General features: G+C 52.2%; 4 protein-coding genes across 4 annotated transcripts; 2 read left to right on the top strand and 2 right to left on the bottom strand.

The window, feature by feature from the left end:
* Positions 1–6,984: 6,984 nt before the first annotated feature.
* On the top strand, positions 6,985–7,119 carry CHC_T00001149001 (hypothetical protein). Its single transcript, XM_005718413.1, has one exon. The coding sequence runs from the start codon at positions 6,985–6,987 to the stop codon at positions 7,117–7,119; it is 135 nt and encodes a 44-aa protein (XP_005718470.1).
* Positions 7,120–8,097: 978 nt separating this feature from the next.
* Positions 8,098–8,811, top strand: CHC_T00001148001 (hypothetical protein). The gene has a single exon (XM_005718412.1). The coding sequence runs from the start codon at positions 8,098–8,100 to the stop codon at positions 8,809–8,811; it is 714 nt and encodes a 237-aa protein (XP_005718469.1).
* A 748-nt stretch (positions 8,812–9,559) lies between these two features.
* On the bottom strand, positions 9,560–10,234 carry CHC_T00001147001 (hypothetical protein). The gene has a single exon (XM_005718411.1). It carries the CDS (start codon positions 10,232–10,234, stop codon positions 9,560–9,562), a length of 675 nt encoding a protein of 224 aa, XP_005718468.1.
* A 134-nt stretch (positions 10,235–10,368) lies between these two features.
* Positions 10,369–11,295, bottom strand: CHC_T00001146001 (hypothetical protein). The gene has a single exon (XM_005718410.1). It carries the CDS (start codon positions 11,293–11,295, stop codon positions 10,369–10,371), a length of 927 nt encoding a protein of 308 aa, XP_005718467.1.
* Between the last annotated feature and the right edge of the window lie 13,956 nt (positions 11,296–25,251).

Here is a 25,251-nt window from a genome sequence, read left to right as displayed (position 1 = left end):
AAGGCGGCACGCGATCCCCTTCTCGACAGGAGATATCGAGCTCTGCCATGTTGTGGTTCGGACCACCCGTGGCTTTTGGCGTGCGCGCAAACGCCGTCGCGTAGCTTCCGGTCGATTCCGTGGAAGCTGTCGTTGGAGGTCGTCCTCCTGCGCGGTCGAAGCCTTGCGTAATGAGGACAGGGTCGGCCTGCCACTCATCTTCTCCAATGTGGAGGGCGGTCGCCGGCGAATTTGTTCCGTGCGACCTAGGAGTTCGGACTCCCTTCGCTGCCGGCTTCGGATACGGCAGCGGCAATCCGCGGCGGGCGCGGTAGGTTGTTCCCTCAGCCGTTGCGATACGGCGAATCGTTGAGAGTTCGGTCTTCTGTTGTCCGGGCAACCTTTGCATCGTCTCTGCCACTGCGGCCCGGGTCGCAGTGGACAACCCGCGCACGAAGTAGTGCGCGAGGGCTTGTTCTGAGAACACGGCCGTGCATCGGAACGCGGCGGATTCCAGCCGGTCCGCGAACGTGTTCTCGTTTTCGTGAGGAAGCTGTCGCGCCGACGCGACAGCATCAAACGCTTCCCCTAACACGTCGTCGGTTAGGAAGCGTTTGATAAATTGGTTGACGAGACCAGGCCAGCTCGTATCGTCGTGGAGCTGGCCGGCGCGGAGGCCGCGCATGGTGTAACTCGTATACAACCGCTCCGCGTCTCGCTCGAGGAAGTGAGCGAAGACATGGACTGCCACACCTTCGGTCAGGTGCTGGGCATTGAAGGTTATCCGGACATGCTTCAGGAACGGGAGCAACTGAATCGCATCAGTACCGTCGAAGCTCTTCATCGTGGGGCGGAGCCCACGGCAACGTTGGACGTACTTGGCGATCCGTCCCGCGTCACCCGAGGTAACGAGCCTCGAGGTGTTGTCCAACCGATACATCCGGTAGTTCGCGACGGCGCTGAACTCCTGTATCATGGTGTGGACGGGCTCGACCCCAGGTTCGGCGGGACCCAACGTCCCGAACGGCGTGACGGGCAACGTTCGGACGTCGACGGGGCCGGGATGCGCGGTAAGATCCGCCGGCTGGTAGCTGCCCCAGCGAGGATCGAAGGGGAGAATCGGTTCCCCTGATCCGCGGGCGACTCCTCCACGGCCCTGGTCGAGTTCGGTCGGTACCCGTCGTGACTGCCGCATGCTTCCGGGGACATGCGGCAGGGCTTGAGTCTCGGACGCGAACTTCACGTCCGCCGTCGGCTTGATGTCCTCCGCCCTCCGGCTGGTGACGGCACCAGCCGGGGGCCACTCTTGCGATCCGGACGCGACCGGAGGAACAGTGGCACCGGGCCTACTCGAGGAGGCTCCGGGTGGCCTCTCGGCCGAGGTCTGTTCCATCTCACGGGCACGGCGGCGCGTTGAGTTAAGTTCCGCCGCCATGTGCGCGAACGCTACCATCTGTTCGGCAGATGGGAAGGGTTGCGGGTCTCGTCGAACCCCGGAGTTTGCACTCGCGCGTTGACCCGCAACCTCTACGGCGGGGAATCAATGCGCGCGTCCTCGACCAGCGCCAAACGGGCGTGTAGCTGGTCGACGAGCGCGCGCAAGTTCTCCAAGGACTGAGTTACGCGCTCGAACCTTCCTTCGCAGATGGAGCGCAACTCCTCCATACAGCGGGCGTAGACGCTGTCGGAGACGTCGATACGGAGAGATGTCCGGACATCCTCGATGTACTCGGCGATGCGATCGTACATCGCGCGAGCGCGTCCTTCGGAGAGGTCGGGCGACGGTTCGCGGTCCCGAGGATCTGCGTTGCCGTCGCCCACTTGGACGCGTAGCGCGGCCTCTCGCACATCCGCCGGCTCGGATCGGACCGAGGTCGGGTACTCGGCGCTCATCTCAACGCGTACGGACGCAGAGGTAAAGGACAACCTTCTCGGCGTGATCTTGAAGGTCTTCTAGGTCGGGAGACCAGTGTCGCATAAACACCCCACACCCGGCGGAGGGGGTGTTTGCGATGTTCGGCGGAAGACCCCGGATCGGCGTACCGAGGGTCTTGAACCAACCAACGCCACCGGAAGAGGGCCGGTAGCGGGTGGTAAAGCGTGGTCGGCGGGGACGCGCGCGTAGGCGAGTGGATCGACGCCTCGACGCCCCGGAGCAGTACCGGTTGACGATCCGGTACTGACGGGCGGAGGCGGATCGCAGCTCGCCGCGGTGTCGCGCGCGTCCACTACCCGCTCGGTGGTGACTACTCGCGGAACGGCGGTGTGAGTAGAGTAAGCTGGGTGGTCGACCGTCGGTGGAGTGTTGCCTGTCCTCCTCCTCCCCACCGGCGGTCGCTCCCTATATTTATTGTACAAGTTAATTAACCGTCTACAGTACAGTACGGACTGTACTGTAGTCGGCTTACTGTAGACAGTGCGGGCCGGCCCGCACTGTAACGCTGTCAGCCGTCGGGGCTGACAGCACCCGTGTGCTACACGTGGGGTACACGTGTTGGTGCGCGCTCGCTGTAAGGTAGGCGCGCGCGCACGCTGTAAGGTCCGTACCTTACAGCGTTGAATCTAATTCCAAATCTAATGTATAGTACAGTAGCCGGCGGTTATGCTACAATCTTCAACAGCATAAATTTGTCCTTCATTCTCTGAATCGCTTCCCTGATTTTTCGATTTGCCGACAGAATTAGTGTTACCCGACGAAAGCAATATCTCCTTACTGATCGTCATACCAATCTCCGGTTCAAGTTGCAGGATTTGTCTAGGGGCTTTGAATCCGGCACCTTCTCAACCCCCTTGGATCGGCCGCACGAACCCTCGTCTCTCCATTTTTTGTCGTGTGGGTCTGTTGGTTATTCCTCGCTCTGAAATTATTAAGACGATCACTTAAGTCTCATTAAAACAGAAAACTATGATCCATAAATCAAGTACCAGATTATTTATTGTACTCGACGAAAACATTTCACTAGACTAACTGAAAGTTTTTGTCCACATCGTTTGAACTGAGACCAGTATGGACGTGCTCAAGAGACTTGGCAAAGTCCTCCTTCCCATATATCTGCTCAGATTCTTCGCAAATAGTTTTAGCATGACGTACATACTCCTGGACTGAATTAAAGCGAGGAAGCTCTGGCGGAGCACAGTCGTTTTAGGCAGCGCAATAGTTGGCATACGCTTGATATCCACTCATCTGAATTCTTTCCATAATTGCTTCATCGCGAAGCCCTAGAGCTCGATACAGCTGCACTGAACCTCTTTGATTGAATGTCCGGAGTACATACCCAGATCACTCGATCCGACACCAATTGATGACAAGCGACCTCGGAAGAACTCGGTGAATTTCTTAGAACTCCACGGTGCTTTGGTGTCAATGACCCAACCACTTCTTGTCTCATTCACATCACAAAATAAAGGCCCTGGGCTACTTCCACGAAGTGTCAGTCACGAGTACAATGCTAAGAATGGATCCATAAAGTATGAGAACCGCAAGGCAGAGTTCCCGAACCAATCGCAAAGCTGGTACGTTCTATGCACAGTTGAACTCTTAATTGATTCAAGCAACGTCAACGTGCAGCCACCGGACCCAACGGAGACGTTTTCGACTTTCAACTTCTTAATTTCATCATATGTGAGTCCGAAATTCCACCCGACAACGAGGATGGCATGTAGGAGCACGTCAGGTGCTGCGGTTACCTTTTCTCTCCCGTACCAAAACTTTTCGGCCAAATCACATATATTGGCTGCTGTGATTGGCCGGGACCGTAACGTAACGAATCCTATATGAGCCAAATGAACGGGATGGGCCTTTCGCAGCGCCTGCAAATCAGGGTTTCCAATCAGCGGGTTGCCGCTTGCCTTACCAGCAGACTCGTCAACCTGCCACGTTTTGGTGTGGCCGTGTTCGCAATAGACATGTCGAAGTCCCTGCGCCAGAGCTCCCATGCTGTCATTCTAAAGAGCATCAGCAGTTCCAAACTTACAGTAATCTGCAAGAAGATTGAGAATGAGTTTTGAGCTCTCTGGGGTGACGCGATGTGGATCTGGGGAACCTTTCAGAGCACAGTACTCTTTCAGAACTGGTCTTGCTAACTTCACATTCGCTTTCGTTGATGCGCTCGTGGCAGTAGATACCAGATCGTAGGATTCGCGCAGGGGACCGTCTGTAAAAGCATTCACACCCCCCTTTTTCTTCCCCCTCCCCTTCCTTACTTGAGTTGACATTTTTGAAAATTGAAATCCCCCTAAACCTCCTGTTAAGGGATTGTCTTTCAGTAATCCAGCAGGAAAATGATTGTTGAAGCCAGTTTTGAAGAAATATGTGAAAGGACACTTTGAAAAGAGTACGGCTAAATATGCGATTTGATTGCGAAATTGTAGAAATGAAAGCCTAGATCATTCAAAACACATATTTAATTGTTTAGAAACTTTTGATAATGACGATCACACGTATTCCCAAAGAGCATTGGTTGTTGCCTTTTTCAGAATACAGTACTGTGGCTCTAGTGCCCTGACTGGCTTGCAGTCATCGAGAATCCGTGCTGTAAATTTCTGAGAAATAAAGCCCACCCACGTCGGTGACGCGTATGACATGGAAGCTTTCCTAACAAGTACTTCGTAGATATGCTTTGAAAGGTAGAGGGGTATGTCAATGTATACATTCTCCTAACTGAATAACTTTCGTTTAGTTACGGTAGTCCTCTACACTCGGATACTTCGCTAAGTTATATTCTACGCATTTAAATGGAAGTGAGTAGAACGCAATCACATGCATTTATCCTTAATTATAGTTTACTTAAGAGATTCAATACGGAAACACAGTTTCGCCATTTCGGAAGTACTGGACATCGTAGGAAGTACTCATTTAGACTTTTACATTGGATATGGTGAAGCTTTTCGTTTAGGGAATGCGGTTTTTGTGGAATCTAGTGTTGGAAACTGAGAATCTCTAAGTTGAAATGCTCTTTCCAAAATCTTTTTTGCGTGTGGTTAAAACATTGCTAACATTGAGAAAATGGGGTGTATGACTTCCTGTTGTCTTGTTAGGTTCTTATCTTAAAGAGTATATAAGGGTTGACAACTCAGACATATCCAAAGGTTTATTACAAATGGAAGTTTTCTTAAAGTGCTCTAAAAAGTCTCAGGAAGCTGCCGTAGTTGTTGCTAGAAACTTGTCTTACAAAAGAGGGAAATAGAGCATTCTCTTCAGGAACATACACCCTATCTAAACTTTTAGCAGGCCTTGTTAGTTCTGTTTTGCACCATTCTCACCCAAAACTTGCAACTCTTTACGGATATCATTACCCTGGAGTAGATATACCTCTTCAAATCAGGAAACGCAAACTTTCAGATCCAAGGCGCGGTGAGCCAATACAACTACTTTGGATTATAAAACTTGAACTCTCTCTTGAATGATCGTTTTAAAGGTTATGTATCGCTTTGTAGAATAGTGAGGTACACAAAGTCTCCAAGCCATTACAAATTTCATTATCGTTAAAAAAGTACCTTTTTCTGCATTGAAAAACTTAAGATGTGTACCTTCTGAACCGTACTACCGCATACTACCCAAAATACCGAGCTTTGACGAATAAAACCGAAGTGTGCACCGCTTTCGTGAGCAGAATTTTATCTGGTTGATATGAATCAATGACCTCAAATCTTGTTGCAGTCATTTCAGTCCGGAGACTGTGAATCAGCTTTTTTCGATGAATAATTCATGCTTCTATGGCTACTGACGATTGAACTTTTCGAAAGTCCTGTTTTCATACGAATAAATTTGGATTTGGATCTATTTCGTTTCGTAACCTGGCTGTAATAGAGATAAAATTGTATCAAGTTCATGGAAGCAATATAAGCTTTCAGGTTTTTTAGGTTACGCTGCTGGGAAATTACAGGCTTTTCATTCATAAATGGCGAAAATGTGATTTTAATACGAATACAAAAAAGGCCTGGAAGAAGTTTAGGTGTTAAATGCACATGAGAATCGCTTTTTATCACCACTGTTAATGTGACGAAGTTTTATTCGTCATTGCAAATACTGATTTTGAAAAATTCCAGAGCAGAATTTCTGGGTTGAGTATGACTCTTTTGTGCCGAAATATGCTCAAAAGTAGGCATTTGAAAATGCAGTTATGACTATGAAAGTGCAGTTCACAATTAGAATGATTGCGTTTAATTTTCCGGTTGTTCCGGTATGTTATTCTTTAATAAAAATGAAGCTTTAACTTTGGTTTGGGAGAAACTTTAACCTCGTACTGCGGCAGTTCGCATGAACCTAATTTGTTCTACTGTACTCTTCTCTTGTAAATTAATACAGTACTTAAATTGGTACTCGGAAGTCTAGAGTACATAATTTGGTACTCGGAAGATCCGAAAGTGATCCCTTTTTACTGCTGCATGGAACTGCAGAAAATTGGATCAGTTATTTCTAGGGTTTTCGCATTTCGTGTCACTACTTTCAAAATACGTTTGACCGATGGTTGTTCTGACGATATCGGTGAGTGAAGTTTCGGCTCTTCCTGGACGCTCTGGAGCTCTACGTGACCTGACACGTGACCATGTAAGGATGGGCATCACGCGGTTCACAAATGATTCGGCAGTACACAACGTTTACTAGGAAAAATGGCACACATAAAATTTTCGCACTAGACCTCATCATTTTCCGCGGTTCACATCGCTGGTAATGACCTACGCCGCGCGATGCCTGCGCGCCTACTCTTGGACACGGGTGCACGCTGTACACGTGGACAAGAGGACGGCGTGGCTGGGCAGTGCATTCTCTTGCCGTCGGCGCGCAGGAGGCGAACCGGAAGAGCCAGTCATCCGCTTCTCTGCCCTCCCTTCCCTTCCCCCGCGGCTGCGCTGGCAGCCATTATCCGCTCTGTGCGTGTGTTAGGCCCATTAGGGGCCAAACACTTAGAATATTCCGACCTCGGTACCACAATAGTTCAAGATATTCAATTTACTTCTCCTGAATAAAATGATGTGTCACGAGGCAACCACAGCGCAGGGGTCATGATTACACGGGAATTCGTTCAACAATTGGGGGTGCTCTTTAGTTTTTTCGTGCACTGTAGCACTATATCGCGACCCCCCCGTATCCACCTCAAGCTGTGTGCTCGTGTCGCCAACTCTTATTCTCATGTCTAGCAGCTAGGGCATCGATCCCATCGACACGTTTCACGGCAACCCCAATCGCCGCAACCTCTCAAGCGGATATAAGCAATGATATAAAAACTGGTCTGCACATTCCAGTATCAAGTGTGCCACCTAACTGTACATCCATCTGCGCGTCTCGTTACCCAACTTGTTCTCCACCCCCCCAACCCCCAAAATCCTCATCCGGCATATTACTTGTACACCTGCAAAAAGGCACTCGTGTATCAATCGTTCCACATAACTCTGCACATCCATCTGCGCGTCTCATTCCCGAACTTGCTCTCCCCCCAAAACCCTCAACCGGCATATTATTAGTACACAACCTCCCCACCCTCTCACCGCATCGGGTGCGTCGGGAACAAGTTTTCCTCGCTCACCTGCCACGGGCCGCCACTCCCAGGCGAGTAGATGTCCTCCAAGCACTGACTCAACATGCACGCCAAGTCGTAGCACTCGGGGTTGTACCCTCTGACATCCCTCGAATAGAACGCCATCACCGAGTGCACGTGCCCGCCAAATTGGATGGGCACCGCCAGACAAGTCTTCATGCCAAATTGCTTCGCCAGCGGCGACCTCAGAAAAATCTCCTTCTCCCCCAGGTCGATGAGCCACTCTGCCCTTCGGCTCGTCCACACGCGTCCAGGCATGCCGATCCTGGGCTTGAACTCAAACACACTGCTCGCCTTCGCGAACCGCGCCAGCTCCTCGTCCTCCTCGCGCTCCTCCACCGACCCGACTAGCATCCCGCCGCCCAAGCGCTGAATCAGCGTCCACCCCAGCCGCATCACGCTCACCGAGTCCCTGACCACACACCCATGCACATCCGCCGCATCCTCCACCACCGTCGTCCTCCCCCTCCCCTCCTCGCTCCTCCCCTCCTCGCTCCTCCCCTCGTCCAACGTCCACCACTCGGCGTACCTCCACTCCTTACACGCGGCAAACAGCTTCATAACGGCGCTGACCGCGTGCATGAGCGGCTTCCGTCCATCGTCCGCGCAGTTCCTGACCCACCGTCTGGTGGCCTCCGGATTGACGACGGCGAGCTCGATGGCCAAATGGCGCGCGCGCTTCATCAGGTTGTGGATGACGTTGACCGAGTGCTCCAGCACCTGGGCCTTTGCCGTGAGCTCCGCGCCGTCCGGCGCGTCCGGCAGCACGCGGCGCAGCTGCTCGAACTGCTCGCCCAATCGGTCGCGCGCCGCGCGGACGTCGCGACGGCGGCGGTCGAGTAGGTGGTCGTCGTCCGCTCGTAGGTGGGTTTGCGAAGTCTCGTTCGCCGACGGCGTGCGCCCCACAGCGATGGGGCGCATCTCGTCCTTCACGGTGATGGCCCCCGCGGAGGGGAGGTGGGGCTCAGGCTTGGCTAACGGCGAGTGGGAGAGGCTTGGCGAACTAAAGTCATTTCCCTCGCCCGGCGTGGATTCGTCTATATCATCGTCTTCCTCGTCCTCGTCATCCCCGTCGTCCCCGTCGTCCCCGTCGTCCTCATCGTCCTGGTCCTCGTCGTCCTCGTCGTCCTCCTCAGAGTCTTCATCGTCATCTTCTAGATCAAAGTCCATTGCAGCGCCATGGCGGTCGGATTCCTCCAAAGCGTCGTCCAAATCAAAGCCCTCATCCAAACGAAGCACCTTCGCCGTAAGGGGCACGTGTAGTGAGGAGACGGCGACCTGGGCGGCGTCCTGAGCGTTTCCCCCCATGTTGGGACGTGTTCTCTTGCGCGGAGGCCTGCCTCATGCACGGGATGTGAGCGGTTGGGCGAAAGGCAACTTAGACGCTTGCGGGGGATGGCGAGCGTTCGAACGAGAGGCAGATGCGATTCCACGAGAGGCAGATGCGATTCCACGAGGGGGTCTGACTGGATGTTTTCTCAGCGGGGCGCCACCGTCCCAGTGGGCCACTCCTGAAACGCCCTTTTGGTGAATTCTCCATCAGGCGACCAATGGGGCGGTGCCGTTGGCGCGGGATTCGGTAGTCCGCCGGCAGCGGCCTATCAGGCGAAGCCAACGGCCAAATCGCAACACGCAAGGCGGCCAGCGGCCTATCAGGCGAGGCCAACGGCCAAATCGCAGCACGCAAGGAGGCCGCCAATCACACAGGGGGTGCGCCTGCAGCCACCCAAGCCTTAATGAGTTGCAGTGCGCCTGGCCGCTCCTGCTGCCGCAGCAGCACGCCCGAGCGCCAATGGCAGACTCGGCCGGTACCGGCGACCTGCGTCTACCGCGCCGCTTTGTACGCTACTACTGTACCCAAAGGTACAGTGCTGAAGCGTCCCGTACCTCACCTCCTTACTCTACTTCCCAAACCCGCCTCCCACGCCTTCCACACCGCTCCGCCGCTCCGCACCCGCCGCGCCCATCGCACCCTTCGCAACGCGCAATCGCATGTCCGCGCATGCGCCGCATACGCCGCGCCGCGCCCCTGCCAGTGCCGGTCACGCCACCAGCGCAGTGCGGCAGAGCCGCCCGCGCGTGTCGCACCCGCGCGCCGTGAACTGCAAACGAAAATTTCCCGAAATTCCACACCATCTCATCTCGTCCTCACGTGCGCGCATCTGCGTCCCGCTCATTGAGCTGCAAGCCGCATCCGCTTCACCTCCCCCGCGCCGAGCCCCACCACAAGGCAAGCTCCATCCCATCGCTTCACCTCCCACCCGCCCGCCCAGCGTCCGAGCCATGCGCCGCCGCAGTTCTTCCCGCCCGCCATGCGCCCCCGCTGGCTCTTCTTCTCGCTCTTCTGCGCGCTGGCGATGCCCGGCCGCTTCCTGCCGCTGTTCTACGCCGCGCACGCGCAGAGCGACGCGCAGGTCGGCGCGCTCATCGCTGTCGCCACGGCCGTCGCCGTCGTCGCCAACCCGCTGCTGTGTAACCTCGCGGACCGCACGCGCCGCCGCGAGAGCGTCGCCGCCGCGACGTACGCGCTCGCCGTCGCAACCTTCCTGATCCAGATCGTCGCGTGGCCGTCGCTGGACCTCGTCGCTCCGCGCAATACGTTTCGCGTCCTGCTCGCCCTCCGCGTGCTGTTCGGCTTCTGCAAGGCCGCCGCCTACCCCCTCGTCTGCGCCATCGCTATCGAGCAGCTCCGCGACGAGTTCGGAGAGGGAGGTCATCAGCGCTTTGGGAGGGAGAGGCTGTGGGGGGCCGTCAGCTGGGCTATCTGCGCCCTTGGATTGGGATGTGTACTGGATATCGAAGGTGTCGAGATGTGGGCCGTGCATGTGGGAGTGGCAGTGTTTGGCGGCGCTCATGTCGTCGCGCTGCTGGTGTTCGAGAGATGCAAGATGAGGAAGGAGGAGGTTCCCCACGATCGCCACATGCTGCTTGCACCAGAGATGGAGGAGACTCTGGTGCAAGAGGGGTTGCAAAGTGAGCATGATGACCCCGCGACGGAAGAGGAGTTGCAAAGTGAGAATGACCACGCGACGGAAGAAGGGTTGCAGAAAGAGGACAACGATACACCCATATCCATGGCGGCGCTACCTGCCATCAATCGCATCCTCACGGCGGGCGGCCTGCCGACCGTCTTGTACTTCAACATGTTCTTCTGGCTGTCGTTTGGCATGAGCCTTGTGGAAAATCTCCTCTTTCTCTTTTTTAAGTACGACCTGCACGCAACCAATTTTGTGTGCGGACTGAGTGTGGTCGTCACGGTGGTGTTCGAGATCCCTCTGTTCGCGATGGCACCTAAGCTGCTGCACCACGTCGGCGCGCCGGCGCTGGCGGTCATCGGCTGTCTGGCGTACGTGGTGCGCGGCTTTGGGTACACGATCGCGCCCAACGGGTGGGTCGTCCTGCTGTTCGAGCCGCTGCATGGCGTCACTTTTGCCGCCATCGAGACGGCCACCGTCGCATTTGTGGCCGAGCGCACGCCGAAGGAGCTCGCTGCAACGGGGCAGGCCGTCGCAGCGGGGCTCAGGACTATGGCGTACACGGTTGGCACCGGCGTGGGCGGATGGGTCATGCAGAGGTATGGGTCTAGGGTTGTGTATAGGATGGGAGGCTTGTTGGTGCTAATTGCTGTGGTCGCCTTTGTGCTGGCATATCGGCTTGGGGATGGGGCGACGAGAGTAGAGAAGGAGAGAGCAGAGGAGGAGGAGGTCAGTTTGGGAAAAGTCGATGTCCCTTGAAGCTTGAAGGGCAGGCGGTTGTACTGTAGTAAAGAGGCACGCATTTATATTTGCAGTTAATCGTGATATACCCCTCCCAAAAGGGATTTTTGGGACAAAGGGCAATTTGGGACGCCAAAATCGATGCAAATCTACACAGTTCCCCTTATGTGATCAATGTTTAATAGTGATATCCCTTCTACCTTGATCCAGACGTAATGCACCGACCGTTGATCCAATCCCGAACAGATCTTGCGCTTGGCTTCCCGCCAAACTCATGAAAATACGAAAAAGCATGCAAACAAACAATAACACGGCCTGTTCGAACACTGTGCTCCTTTTGCATACTATTTCAACCTCATGCACGCGTAAAATGGGATGAATGGTTCTCACATCTCGCTCTCAACACTACGGCACCTTCAATGCGAAAGCAAACGTCAAACCTAAAGAACAGAGCAGAGCGGCAACAGGCAGAAACAGAAAAAAGACGGTTAGCGGTTGGACTTCTCCGACAGAACAGAAAAATTCGTCAAGTTACTCAAAATGACTTCTGTTTCGAAGTCTACCGTTGGCCGCCTCGCCAAGCTTATACGAGAGCGCGACCACGAGCAGCTTCACGCTTACATAGACACCACTATTACAGTACCAGGAAGGAAATCGGTTCTATCTGCAGTCGAAGAGCAGATGCTATCGGACCAAATCGTCTGTGCGGCGTCGCGAGGGTTCGCAATCAATGATGATATGCTCAAGACTTTGATGGCCAAGATTGCCAGCGATGGACGCCCGGGATGGAAAAATGGTATCCCTGGCCCGGATGCAATACGTTCTTTTCGGGCTAGGCATCGTGAACTGGCATACCGCAACCAAGAAGACAAGGACAACGCAAGATTGAAAGGGGAAAACTACTATCATGTTGACACCTTTTTTCAGGTGCTACGTCGTCTCGAAGTATCAAACCCGGGATTAATGCAGGACCCAGACCGTGTATGGAATATGGACGAAACATCCATTGATGCAGAGCATGGAAAAAGAGAAAAAGTATACGGGTCCTCCTCCACGCATCATGGAAGGTTTCGCAACTCTGGCAATTCGAAGGGCTCAGGGAGACATGTGACGGCGGTCATAGTGGTGTCTGCAAGCGGTCTCAAAGCTCCACCGTTCTTTGTCATCAGTGGGAAGCGCAAATACGCTGACTGGTTTGAGCCGCTGCCTCGAGATGTATACTGCGACAAAGATGGACTACCACACAAGCTTTGTGAAAATCAATGGTTTCCTGACAACGGCGTTCACAAACTCACCGAAAACGGAAGCATGGAGATGGATATACTTGCAGCGTTTATTGACCATTTCAACAGTTTTGTGAGGAAATTTGTACACCCATCTCAAAAGATTCTCCTAACGCTCGATGGGCATAGCTCTAGAAATGGCGTCGAGTGGCTGCGACGGTGCGTGAGCCACAATATTGACGTGGTGCAAGCTCCAGCGAATACATCGCATGTTTTGCAGCCGTGCGACAAATTTGTCAACAAAAAGTTCAAACATTCGATCCGAGAGACGAAGTCCGAGCTTGACAAAATGGCCCTCACTAATACAAAAACAGTTAAGCTCAAACTAATGCTGGGGGTTGTCGCACACGATGCCATAACCGGTGAGGACGCGAAGCGTTCGTTTCGGGAATGTGGTTTATTTCCTCTAAATCCAAGCGTAGCCAAGCAGTTTAAAACGGATAGCGACACAAGACGTGAGCAAGGCATGCAGTACCGAGAAAGAGTTAACAAAAGTGGTGTGGCATCCCGTTTAACTTCTGTCATGCTCCGCCAGAGCGATAATCACACTGTCGAAGAGGTACGTCACATTGTGAACACAGTTGCCCAACCACAGCAATTGCTGGCAGATCTTTCGAGCACATTGCAGCAGCGAACTACAACATCTTCAATCTTGCGCAGCATAATTCCCGACCCCCTCTCTAGAAGCGCAGCGTTCCCAAATGTTCCATTGCGTAAGCGAGTCATGCTGGACTGCGGCGCCCCCGCGCAGTACCTCACGCACAAAAACACTCTTGCATTGCGTGAGAAGAGGGCCGCAGACTTAGCACAAGCCTTCGAAGAGGCAAAGATAAAAAGGGAAGGCGCATGGAGGAGGCGTCACGAAAGGAATGAAGCGCGAGAGGAGGCCAAGCGGCAGCGCGAAGTTGACCGGCAAGCTAGGGTGCTGCGTCTTGCTAAGGAGCGTAGAGAGAAAGATGAAAGGCGTCAGCGGAAGCTCTTGGAGCGCGATAGACGTAGGGAGGAAACGCGTGAAAGGAAGCAACGTACAGCAGGTTTGAACGCAAATGCCCGAGCTCAACGGGTCGGGAAAGCAGACGTTGGGACGACGAGGAAACGCAAAGGGGTTACGCCGGTGCTGCGGGCCTATCCTGCAGAAACTGCGGTATGTGAAATCATCAGTTGTGTTCTTACGATGGCTGTGAGTCGCTGCAATGGCTGGGAGAAGAGTGTCCCAAGTTAACCGTTTTTGACCTGTCGTGAGCTGCGGTTCCTCGATAACAAAAGTCGGAATTGCGTTCAATCAAGATAATAAAATCTCCCTTTTTTGAGTGTTCCTTCTGCCGAGGTCCGCTGCCAATGGTTTAACGACGTGTGGCTGGCAGTCAGGGCACTTTGGCGAGCGGCAGTTTTGCATTACTCAATACGTGTCCCAGATTGCCCTTGTGGGAGGGGTAGTCGCATTCCCGACCTGCAGCAGATGACCAACCTCGATTTTCTGTGCAATCGTAAGAGCAACTCCACCAACACAGTAGCAAACGAGCAAAATACCAAATTTGATCAAATTTGATAAATTGCTCATTTGTATACTAGGCCTTTCTATCAATTTGCACTTGGCTGCAAAAAGCCGTACTCAATACAGTAAGGGATGTCATGTAACAGATTGAGAGCTCAAATTCCAGAAATTATCTGAATCACGATAACCAACAAATGGCACTCATAGATGTGTTACACGTACCGAAAGCATAGGAATCACCGCAACTAGTGTCTAGGTGACAAATGGCCTCATATGAGGCCAGTTTTTAGGCGGGCTTTTGCAATTCGAATAATTGTAGAAAATTATCGCTACTGTAGTGAAAAGCTCACGACTAGAGTACTAAACGTTGGCAAACCAGAAAACATTCAATTCCGTATCTCAGTCTTCCCTAATCAACACTTTCGTCTTCCTCTTCCCTAAATTTCTTCAAAATGGTGAGCGTTAATGATCCTCGAATTATTGCAGGTAACCGCGTCCACACTCGTGCAAGACTGCTCACAGCTCAGAGTAAATGTCGCCTTATGTATGGAGCCGAGCCACCTGGAAGATCAAGCTGGTCACGGGAACTGTCATTGGCATGAAAACTGACAAAGTGAAGGGTCGCAGTGTCACTTCAGTCAGGGCTAAATGGGAATTATCAGATGGCGTCAAGGAAGTCACGCTTCGCATAGCTAACATCAAGGCTGGTGAAGTGATGGACCTGATCGATGACGGTCCTGAAGATCATATCCATCAAGAAACTGACCATTATGTGCGACTGGAGCCTACAGAGGACCGCGTGACGCCACTGGAAGGAGCACTCAGCCCGAGTACGAGGATCTCCAAGAGTGACGAAATGGATTCCCAAGATGGCCTCATGAATGTCCACGGCCGGGCCTGGAAGCGTGAGGAAGTCACGATGCATTTAAATGGTATGATACCGCCGAGAAGATGGAAGGTGATTGGACCGATTGATGAGATTATATCCCGTGGTCACAGTCCATCTCAAATGCATCCCATGGACTACTTCATGTGGATGTTCCCACAGGAGCACTTGGCATTAATGGTTTCCTACACCAACGATGCAATGGAATCAAGGGGACTTCGCTTGACTACAAGAGGTGAAATTTTGAAGTTTTTCGGGGTGCTAATCCTTATGACTCGGATTGAATTCAGCACGAGAAGGTCTCTTTGGAGCTCACAGGAAACCAGCAAATATCTCCTGCAACCTCAATTCGGAAACATCATCTCCGCAGAAGATTCGAGGAGCTTCGTCAGAATGTCACGTTCAGCTTTCCAGCTGACTCAAATGACAGATGGGGTATGATCGGGGACTTCATGGTCGCAATCAATGATCACAGAGCATCACATGTGATTCCATCACAGAACATCTGCGTTGATGAGAGTATGTCACGCTGGTATGGACTTGGAGGAGATTAGATTGAAACCGGTCTTCCTCATTATGTGGCCATGGACCGAAAACCCGAGAATGGCTGTGAGTTGAAGACTGCTGCATGTGGAAAAAGTGGAAATATAATAAGAATTGAGAACGTCGTCTCAGCTGAGGAGACTTCTTTAAAGGATTTTGAAAGTGACCACTTACACGGAACCGCAGTGACTTTGAGGTTGTTACAGCCATGGTTTCACACCAATCGTGTTGTCTGCGCGGATTCGTACTTTGCTTCTGTCCACACGGCTGAATCACTTTATGAGAAAGGTCTTAGATTCACAGGTGTGGTGAAGACATCTACCAAGAAATATCCGATGAAATATCTATCTCATCTGGAGATTGCTGAAAAAGGAGAGCACGTCACACTAGTTTCGAAGCCGGTGGCCGGGCCTCATCTTATGGCAGTTATGTGGGTGGACCGAGACCGCAGATATTTTATTAGTTCTGTCGGAACATCCAACGAAGGAACTCCAATCTACCGCGAGAGATGGCGTACACGTCATGGCGTGACAAGAAAAGAGGAATTGTCTATCCGTATTCCCTCAGTCTGCGAGCAGTATTATGAAACTTGCTCTCAGACTGACCACCACAACAGATCTCGTCAGGATGATCTCGGCTTGGAAAAGAAGTTCGAAGTCAAGGAGTGGTCTATGCGTGTCAACACTTCTTTATTGGCCATTTGCATTTTGGATGCATGGAAACTGTATGCAGGTGCAAAAGGAGATGGTTCTAAGATGTCTCCAAATCAGTTTTATTGTGAGCTTGCTGACCAGTTGATTGATAACAAGTATGATCGTATATCGTTACGTCAGCGAGAATCAGACAGTGCTGTTGAAGATGAAGATGTTGGGTTTGGCAGTGGAATTGGTACTCACCTAACTCCAACCACTCGCAAGCGGAAAAGCGCATCTGGCGAGGAGACTTGTGCTCTATATCAATCCAGATGCAATATTTGCAAAGGTACAAAAAAGTCAAAGTTTATTTGCTCAGCCTGCAAGGTATATTCTGACAAAGAAGTATACCTTTGTCATCACCAGACTGGGCGTGACTGTTTTAAGAAACATGTCGATGAACGTCACGATCTTACTTACAAAGGTAAGTACTACTAGTGCTTAAAGCGTTCTCGGCCATTAAAAATGACTAAATTGGTCAGCATTTGAGTAAAATAGAGCAAAAAGAGATAAAAAACTCCTTTTGCCCCCTATGGTTCTATCCTGCGTCTAAAGACTTGCTTGGAAGACCTGCAGCCGTGTCGGAATGCCCCTTTATGAGATGTCACCGTATTCAATCTCATGTTCGAGTGGGCGCTATAAAGCGTCCTGGGCTGCAGGTCACGAACAAGAACCATCGAGATCCCCGAAGGGATTTTTCGACCACTAAAGTGCTCAGCGAGGAGTTGAACCCCGGCCTCTAAGACTCAGCGATCCTTGCAGACCACTGAGCTGGCTTGCCAGTTACTAACTAGTCGTTTATAGTTGTCTTTATAGTCGTTCAAAGTTCTACTTCGTAAAAATTGTGCTCCTTTTGTTCTATACTTGCGAAAATCTTAAATTTTGTTTAAATTTTACTGTAGAGCAGTTGACCTCATATGAGGCAAATTGCCGGTCGTCTAGACGCTAGAACCGTTTTCAAAAAAACGCGGACAAACACAGAGAAGACACTGTGTTAGATAAAACGTTCAACTTTTACGTAATCCCTTACCATTCCTCGCCGCCATTCCCGAAACTCTTTCCCAATCTCGATATTTTCTATGAATCCTCTCATCACTCCCCAGGGCGCAGCGAATGCGCTTCACTTGCTTGCAGAGGCCGCTGTAGACAGAGCAGCTGAGATACAGCAGCACAGCCGTGAGGAGGAATGGAGCGCATCCGACGAGGAGTCGGACTCGGCTTGCCCTATCATCGACGCATTCTACAGTGAGGCCGGCCCACCCATGTTTCTCCACTACTGAAGAAAGGACAATCGGTCCAGTTGGAAGGATTCGACGAACCGTGCAAGAAAGCTTTTCATACGCTCAAGGACGCCATCTTGGCACCGCCGGTGTTGGCGCTGCCGAAGAAGGACCTACCCTACTCCGTAGATACCGATGCAAGCGACTATCAAATCGGCGCTGCCTTATTTCAAACGCATCCGGATGCGCAACGCAAACCCATCGGGTCCTTTTCAAGAACGTTAGCCACAGCCGAGAGAAACTATTCTGTATCAGAAAAAGAATGTCTAGCGGTAATTTGATTTCGAAATCAAGTACAAGAACGGCAAGGCGAATAGTCAAGCTGATGCGCTGTCAAGATTACGGACCGCAGGAGAAACCGTCGACGAAATCGACCACAAAATCCCATGCTTTATGGCCGAACCGGCCGAGGGTACAGTGGAGGACGAGGACAGTTTTGACGCGTTAGACGACATCCTTGCTCTTGAGGGGGGGACCGCCCCTGATCGCCTCGATCAATTCCAAGCTGTCACTCCGGAGGAGCTCATTCGCGAGCAAGCCGTCGACCCCTTCTGCAACCGCATCAAGGAAGAAATGGACGCCGGAAAGGTGAGAACGTTCAGCATGGAGACCGACGAATTCGAAGGAACTCTATGCCGTACCGCGGCGGAGTTTTTACAAGTGGTGATACCACAATCGTTAAGGGACCGTGTCCTAGGGTTAAGCCATTACGCTAAATTGGCAGGACACCCGGGAGGCAGGAAACTTTACAAGACGTTGAGAAAATCATTTTATTGGCCTACGATGGACCTGGATTGCTACGCTGTAGCAAGGAATTGCGCAGATTGCGCCAGAGAAAGGGTGAAAGTACGGAAGAATACGAAAGAAATGAAGTTGTTCACACCCAAGGCTCTGCTGGAATTTGTCGCTATCGACATCCTCGGAGAATTAATCACAACGAAAAGAGGAAACCGCTACATCCTCGTGATCAGCGACCGATACTCAAAATTGGTACGAAAAGTACCACTCAAGAACATTACCGCGGCACACATAGAGCAAGCTTTTGTGCAGCATTGGGTATTCGTATATGGACTCCCTGTGAAGCTGCTGTCCGACAACGGGACGCAGTTCACGGCCAGGTTCTTTCAAAACATCTGTCGAATTTTGGTCATACGCAACGTCTTCACGACGACGTATCACCCCCAGGCCAACTGCCAAGTTGAGAGGTTTAACCGCACGCTGACTTCCGCGTTGCGAAATATGTTGGAGAACATCCGAAGGACTGGGACCTATTTAGCGACGCTGTGACGTTCGCCTACAACACGCAAGTTCATCGAACTACGAACATTGCGCCCTTCGAGCTGGTGTTAGCTCGGGCGCCGAGAAGCATTGCGTTACAAGCGCAGCCAACTTTGGAGAACTTCAGCTCGTCACGAGCATACTACCTGAAATGGCAGTCGTGGTTGGAGAGCCTAATGCGAAGCGCCGATAGGAGTTTGCGGAAGGAACAAGCCCGGTACAAGCGAAATTTCGACGCACGCCTTCGCAAACCGCAATATGAGCTCCCACCGGGGTCCTACGTGTTCCTCCGGAAGGAGCAGGGCACGGCTGGCGAATCGAAACACAAGCTGGCACAAGTCGCCACAGGACCTTATCAGGTCAGAAGATCGGATCAACATACGGTATTCATTGCCATTGGCGATCAGGAGGAACGCATACGGGTGTATCGCGAGACAGGGTGGAGTTAGCCCCAAGCCCGATGGACTATGCGCCGATAACTGGCCTACGTCAAGCGCTACAGTTCCTGGGAGAGCCGGAGTTAAACGAAGAAGGAGAGGTAATGGAGGACGAGGAACGTCCTCACACCCGTGCGCCTACGTCAGGGGACCAGGATAATTTAGTTAGTCAAACGCCGACAGCGGAGACACCTCCAGACCTACGCGAGTTCGGAAAGTCCAGAGAAGAGGATGAATTGGAAGATCTTCAGAAGGGGGAAGGAAACAGCTCAGAGAAAGGAGAGGAAACGGAAAACACGGAATAATTATCGACCGGGTCGTCGACCACGATCATCAAAATGGTAATTTGATTCTCAAGGTGGAATGGTACGGTTATACGCCCGAGGACGCGACGTGGGAGCCCATTGAGCAATTACCCCGCAGTGCGGCCGTCACGTATTTCCGAAGGAAGAAGTTACCCTTGCCGCCGCAAGTCGTGCACGCGCAAGCGGGATAGTCATCGTCAATAGAATTAGCAGGTTAGGGAACACGGAGGAGTCAGAAATTCGAAACAAAGGGGTCCGCAAGGAAGGAAAGTCGGAGCGAGAGGAGTAAGGCAGTTTTCCGTCGGAAACGCCTTTACAAGAAGGGACTGACGAGCGACGCGTTTCAGGGAATTGAAGTGATACTGTGCCCCCGGACGAGGCATTGAGCCTACCGGAAGACACACCCCCGTCATCGACGGATGCCCGTGAAATGACAATCGGGATCAGTGTCCCGTCCTCGGAGAGCAATTTAATCCAAAATAATAATTTTTTTGTTGCTGTCGCCCGCAGCCGACGGCACACACAGGGGACTTTCGCCGTCGATCTGCTAAGATTGAAGACCGAGCGAGACACGTGCTTGTTTTGTACCACGTACTTTTACATGACCATCGTCCTCATCGAGGACTTATTTACCCACTGACCACAGTAACCCACTACTTTGTTTTTATTTTGTTCTATTCTGTTTTGTTTTGTTTTTTTCTTTCTGTGTGTTTTCGGTTGTCTCTTGACATGACGCAGGGAGTAAGAACCCGCACCGCGGACCAAGGCGAATGAGCCCTACAACACATATCGGTCAGCGACCCTCGGACGAGCGTACCCAGTCCCGTGCGAGCCGTCGATCGTAAGCAATTTAATACGCTGTGTCTCGAGCCGAGGAAGAAGTGTATTCTACGAATGACTGAGCACGACGGACTGTGCCTAATTGAGTAAGTGTCTGGTAGAAACCAGACGGCAGAAGGCAAGAGAACGCGGAACGCAGTTGGAAGGGTGCAAGTGAATGAAAAGCGTAATTTCTGTAGTCGTGTGTGTGTCGTGTTACCGTCCAGGGAAAGGAGGAACAGACTACAGTATTCCCTGAAGGATAGCGGGCTGTGTCAGGCTGACGAGCGGGTCACCCTCGAGTCGAGGGAGAAGGAGGGGAAAAGAGGGAGTTGATGTAGAGGCGCATGCGAGGGAGGCCGATCGAGAGGAAGTGAATGATGCGGGACGCGATAAGACCGCGAGTGAAATGTTGGAATTGTATTGGGGATGGTCCCCATCAGGAGGCTCTCGAGTTGGAAGTGATGCGGTGAACCACGTCGCGGAGAGAGATAGTAAGGACAGTCGCCGGAAACGAGACCCCTCGGAGTGAGGAGAAGGGAAATGAAATGACTTAAGCGATTTTGCCTGCGACCCCCGCCCATGAATGAAATGGCCTGCGCGGCCATGCCGTGGAATGGAAAATTTACTGTAGTCTCAGGCTGAGGTAATACACATCCTTGGATGCGATCACACGCTGCCGCCGCGCGCACGTGAAAGGACGCTTGGATCAGTGATCCGCCCTCGTGGGGCATGATTTAATCAAAAAAATGGGGATGTCGGCAGGGAGCTGCTGGACGGGCGGTGAAAGTTGAAAATTGAACACTGGTCAGTCTTCGAAATTTTAATCAAAATTAAGGGAAGGTACGGAACTTGTCGGTCATACGAGAACGGGGTGTCGCTTGCTATAGCCAACGGCACAAGTATCCGAGGCCGTCCGGAAGCCCCGTCACCAACCATCGCGCGCGACGCTGACCACAACACAGAACGACGACGCCGCCGGACTCGTTTCAAAGACTGTGACTACGATCGGCGAACTGAGAGACCGACGCTCGACGAGCGGGAGGGTCCTCCCACACGAGCACATGACATGCAGACTTCGAAGAAGACCGCGTCTAAGTTGTCACACACACTCGCCTAGGAAGGCTGCCCCTTCCTGCGCCAGACCGCGAATATTTTCGTGAAAGACTTCGTCGTTCGAGGCAGCAACAAAGGAAAGAAAAACAGGGAAACAAGAGACAAGGGAAACGGCATTTGCTTTCTTCATTTATGAGGTGACGGAGAGTCACTCCGCAGTCTCCTCCTCGCACGGCCTAGAGGACCACTGCGGCGAGAACGACTCCAGCGGAGAGAATGGGTAGCTCGACGAGCTTGATTACGGCGATCAGTCCGTCGGTCATGACGACTGCCGATGTCACAGCTCACGTCAATTTTTTTACCCCGAGCGACCAACCGTGAGGGTCCCTCCCCTTTCCTTTCCATGTCCTTTTCTCCTCTTTTCTTTGATTCCCTTTCCTATTCCTCTACCTTTCTACTTTATTATTTCCTTCCTGTCGTGAGCTTATTCTCGTTATTGATTTCTTCTTCACAAGGGCAGCGCAGAATGACGAATCACGTGAAGGAGGTCCAGAAAGACATGTGTCGCTACTACGCTCGATTCCGTTCCGACCACATGTGTACCCCGGCCGTGAAGCAACACACGCAGACGCAATGAAAGATTGAAGAAATTGTCTTGGTTGAGCTGAACAGCGAGGCTTGGTAAAGTATTGTATTCGACGACTTCTACAGGGAAGCGCTTCTAGCGCTACCTACGAAAGCCTATGTGAACACCGCTGGTGTGTGGCAAAGGAGGACGACCTCTGGTCGATGGAAGAAAGACGTTGGAAATTTTTCGGGAACGAGGTATTTGTAGCCGGAGAAGAATTGCGTAACGGAGACGCACTACGTGGGGTTGTCGAAATCAATTTAGAGGTGAAGACAAAAAGGTGCGCTGGAGGAGTTGCTTGTTTCAGGATAACCCCCGAGTGAGGGTAGGATGCAAGAAAAAGAGGAGGAAAAATTGGCATAGACCAGAGGCGGATATCAGGGACGTGGGAACGCGTTGCGGGAAGTTGCAATTTTTGCTACGCGGAACGCAGGCTGACGATTTCGCGTACACACGTACAGTGCGGTTCGGCAGGAATTGAGGGAGGTTGTACGAAGGGAGCACGAATCAAGAGGAGGTATCTCAGGATTCAAAGAGGAGCATAGATGGGAACAGAAGACGACTAGGGGGTCGGAAGCACGCTGGAAGTGACGACACGACATGCCGGCGGCAGAGGTAGTCGCACGAGGACGTTGTATGCAGCCAACACAACGAGGGACGAGTCATTCTATTTCCTTAGAAAAGAAAACCACCGGCAGACAAGTGCACGGAGACACACGTGTGGAGCGGCCGTGAGAATATTTTAAAATGAAAAATTAAGGAAAGCAGCAGCCGTCGCTGGGAAATGCACACGTATCACGTTTGTTGTCATCAGACCCCAGGCGCCGATCTTGCGACCACGGAAATCACAAGAGGAGGAAGCTTGAGAACCAAACCCCCCCTTCACTTTCCCAAATGCCCCAAATTGCGACTGAGGATGGTTGTTTGTGAACACCCCGAACGCTGACGGAAACCCCCACAGGAGACTCCGGTTTGCTATGCCAAGGGCGTAGCCCGCGTAGAGGTCGAACTAAGACCGAGGAGATGACAAGCAGGAGAGGAAGACAGATTGAGGTCTTGATACCCCATCCCCCCCTGCTCGAGGCAAGCAAAATCTGCTAACCGGTAAGCGCAAAATGAATACAGTTAAAGCCATAACCTCGTTCCCCCTCCCTTCTCCATCATCATTATTTTTTTGTGTAGACGCAGAGGACGCGACCCCACAATGGGATGTTGACAAGCCGCCCCAGAAGATAACAGTAAGCGGATCAGGACCCCGCGACGCGCACACCATCGGCGACGGTGACGCGCGAGCAAACGCCGTCCAGTTCGACAAAGAAAGAAATGGGGTACCAGGAGAGAAAGGTTTTTTGGGAGCACGTGGAGAATGGATGTGGCTGTTCGACAGCTACGAGAGACCACACAAAGGGGGTTCGGAAGGGGAATCTCACAAAGCGACGACGAGGACGTCGTCAGCATTACGTTAAAAATGCACGAGAAGACAAGCCTGCCAAACGAAGACGTACAGTAACTCTGTGCGTGCAAAGCTGACGAGCAGGAAAAGGAGAGATGGATCTCGATGGGGACCTCGCCGCGCGATGCTTATGAGAAGGCGAAGAGGGACATCCGACTGCAACTCAAAATTGTGTTGACGATCACATCGACGAGCTCAACCAAGAGCTAGACTATGGAAACGACCAGTATTCATTTATTTATTGTCATATACCAAACCTCCGCGGTTTACCAAATTTAACAATCATGAGCCTCACCAAAGGAGCACTGCGGACAATATGACGTCGTCATCATGAACAGGGGACGTTCGAAAACGAGCTGGACGAATGGAAAGGTCATTGCAGAAGACCTACAAGGACTTCGGGTACTACCCCCACAGCGAAAAAGGAAGGAAAGGGAATTTGGATTGAGTTTCAACTACGTGGAGGGCCTTAAAAAATTGTATGTGTGACTACCACCCAAAAGAAGCACACAGGCGTAGGGAAGCTACAAGTCCCTCGACTCAGAATGTTTTACATGATAATTGTGTACAGACGTCGATGAAGTCAGGACAGGGATGGATCGGGATCGTTCAACAGTCGGGAGGCCCCAGAGGAGGTAATCACGTGTTTGAGAGCTGGGATATTTTCTCGCGAAGGCGTGAAAATAGACATCGAGAAAGCCTGAAGGGTAAGGAAGGTGGGGGCATTTCTGAAGGCCGGGAGAGGTCCGTGGGTCGATCGTTGAAAAAACGAGAGGGCATGACTGCCTGATCGGCAACCTCTGGTGGATGAGCAAAGAAACAGAGAATGAAATTGGGGAATTGCGACTGCGGTAGTAGGGACGCACGGAGAAAGGGAAAAGAGGAAGGAATCAGGGCGTCGGTAAGAGGAATGTCAAGGCGGTCGAGAACAGTCTCCATGAAGCGTGGGGACAGGCTGACGCGGCCGAGAGGGGAAGAACCGCGCAGACTGGAAGGTGGTACGGCGATGCGAGCTCGCCAATCACAAGAGTGGATGGCCACTAAAGGGAGGTGACCGGGCAACATGCCCGCGCCGTTGGGGAAATTATTTGCGATGCCGACGGCGTTGCGGAGGCCGAGGTCACAGAACCACGGGGCGGCAGCGAATAAGAGGGGGTGCTGACGCATGGATTTATGGTGAATCTCCGCGAGTGAGGGATACCGACGAGGAGAAGGATAAGGTTGGGGCTAGGAAGGAAGATCGGATCGGGGACAGTAGTCCCAGGGGGGAGTCGGGGAACAGAGGGAAGACAGCGCGAGACCCGAGGTTGGGAGAAGAAGCCCACACCGAGACGCTGGCGAATAACATTCTCACCAGCGCGACCCAGCGGGACCGGATGAGTTTCGTTCGTCTTGTCCTTGCCCATGCGGAAATCGTCGGCTGAGGGAAGACCGGAGCGGGGTAAAAGGGGAAAAGAAGTTGGAGGTGAATGAGTGAACTCGCTGTGCAAGGACGCTCAGAAGGGGGATTTGTAGAAGGGGGATTTGTAGTGCAACACGCACTGTAGCATAACCCCCCCCTGGGGGTTTAAATTAGATTAGATCAAGAACTAGATCAGCTACTGTAGAGCGTCGAGCTCTACAGTACCACCGCGCGTGTCCACGTGTACACCACGGGGACCAGGGACATGCGCATACACGTGCACACGTGTACAGCGCGCGAACGAAGCGCGCACGCACCACGGGTGATACGTGTACTGTCAGCCTCGACATAGCTGACAGTATTACAGTGCAGGCCGACCTGCACTACAGTAGCCCACTACAGTACCTCGGTACTGTAGTGTTATGATAGAGTGTTTTCTATATTAAATATGGAACGGACCG

Source organism: Chondrus crispus, genomic scaffold (genome assembly GCF_000350225.1).
Source record: "Chondrus crispus Stackhouse genomic scaffold, scaffold_401, whole genome shotgun sequence".
NCBI lineage: Eukaryota > Rhodophyta > Florideophyceae > Gigartinales > Gigartinaceae > Chondrus > Chondrus crispus.
This window is presented reverse-complemented; position numbering and strand designations above follow the sequence as displayed.

Excerpts from the sequence above, each read along its gene's own strand:
- CHC_T00001148001 (XM_005718412.1), top strand. The coding sequence starts at position 8,098 with ATGAGCGGCTTCCGTCCATCGTCCGCGCAGTTCCTGACCCACCGTCTG.
- CHC_T00001146001 (XM_005718410.1), bottom strand. The coding sequence starts at position 11,295 with ATGCGTGCCTCTTTACTACAGTACAACCGCCTGCCCTTCAAGCTTCAA.
- CHC_T00001149001 (XM_005718413.1), top strand. The coding sequence starts at position 6,985 with ATGATTACACGGGAATTCGTTCAACAATTGGGGGTGCTCTTTAGTTTT.
- CHC_T00001147001 (XM_005718411.1), bottom strand. The coding sequence starts at position 10,234 with ATGACCTCCCTCTCCGAACTCGTCGCGGAGCTGCTCGATAGCGATGGC.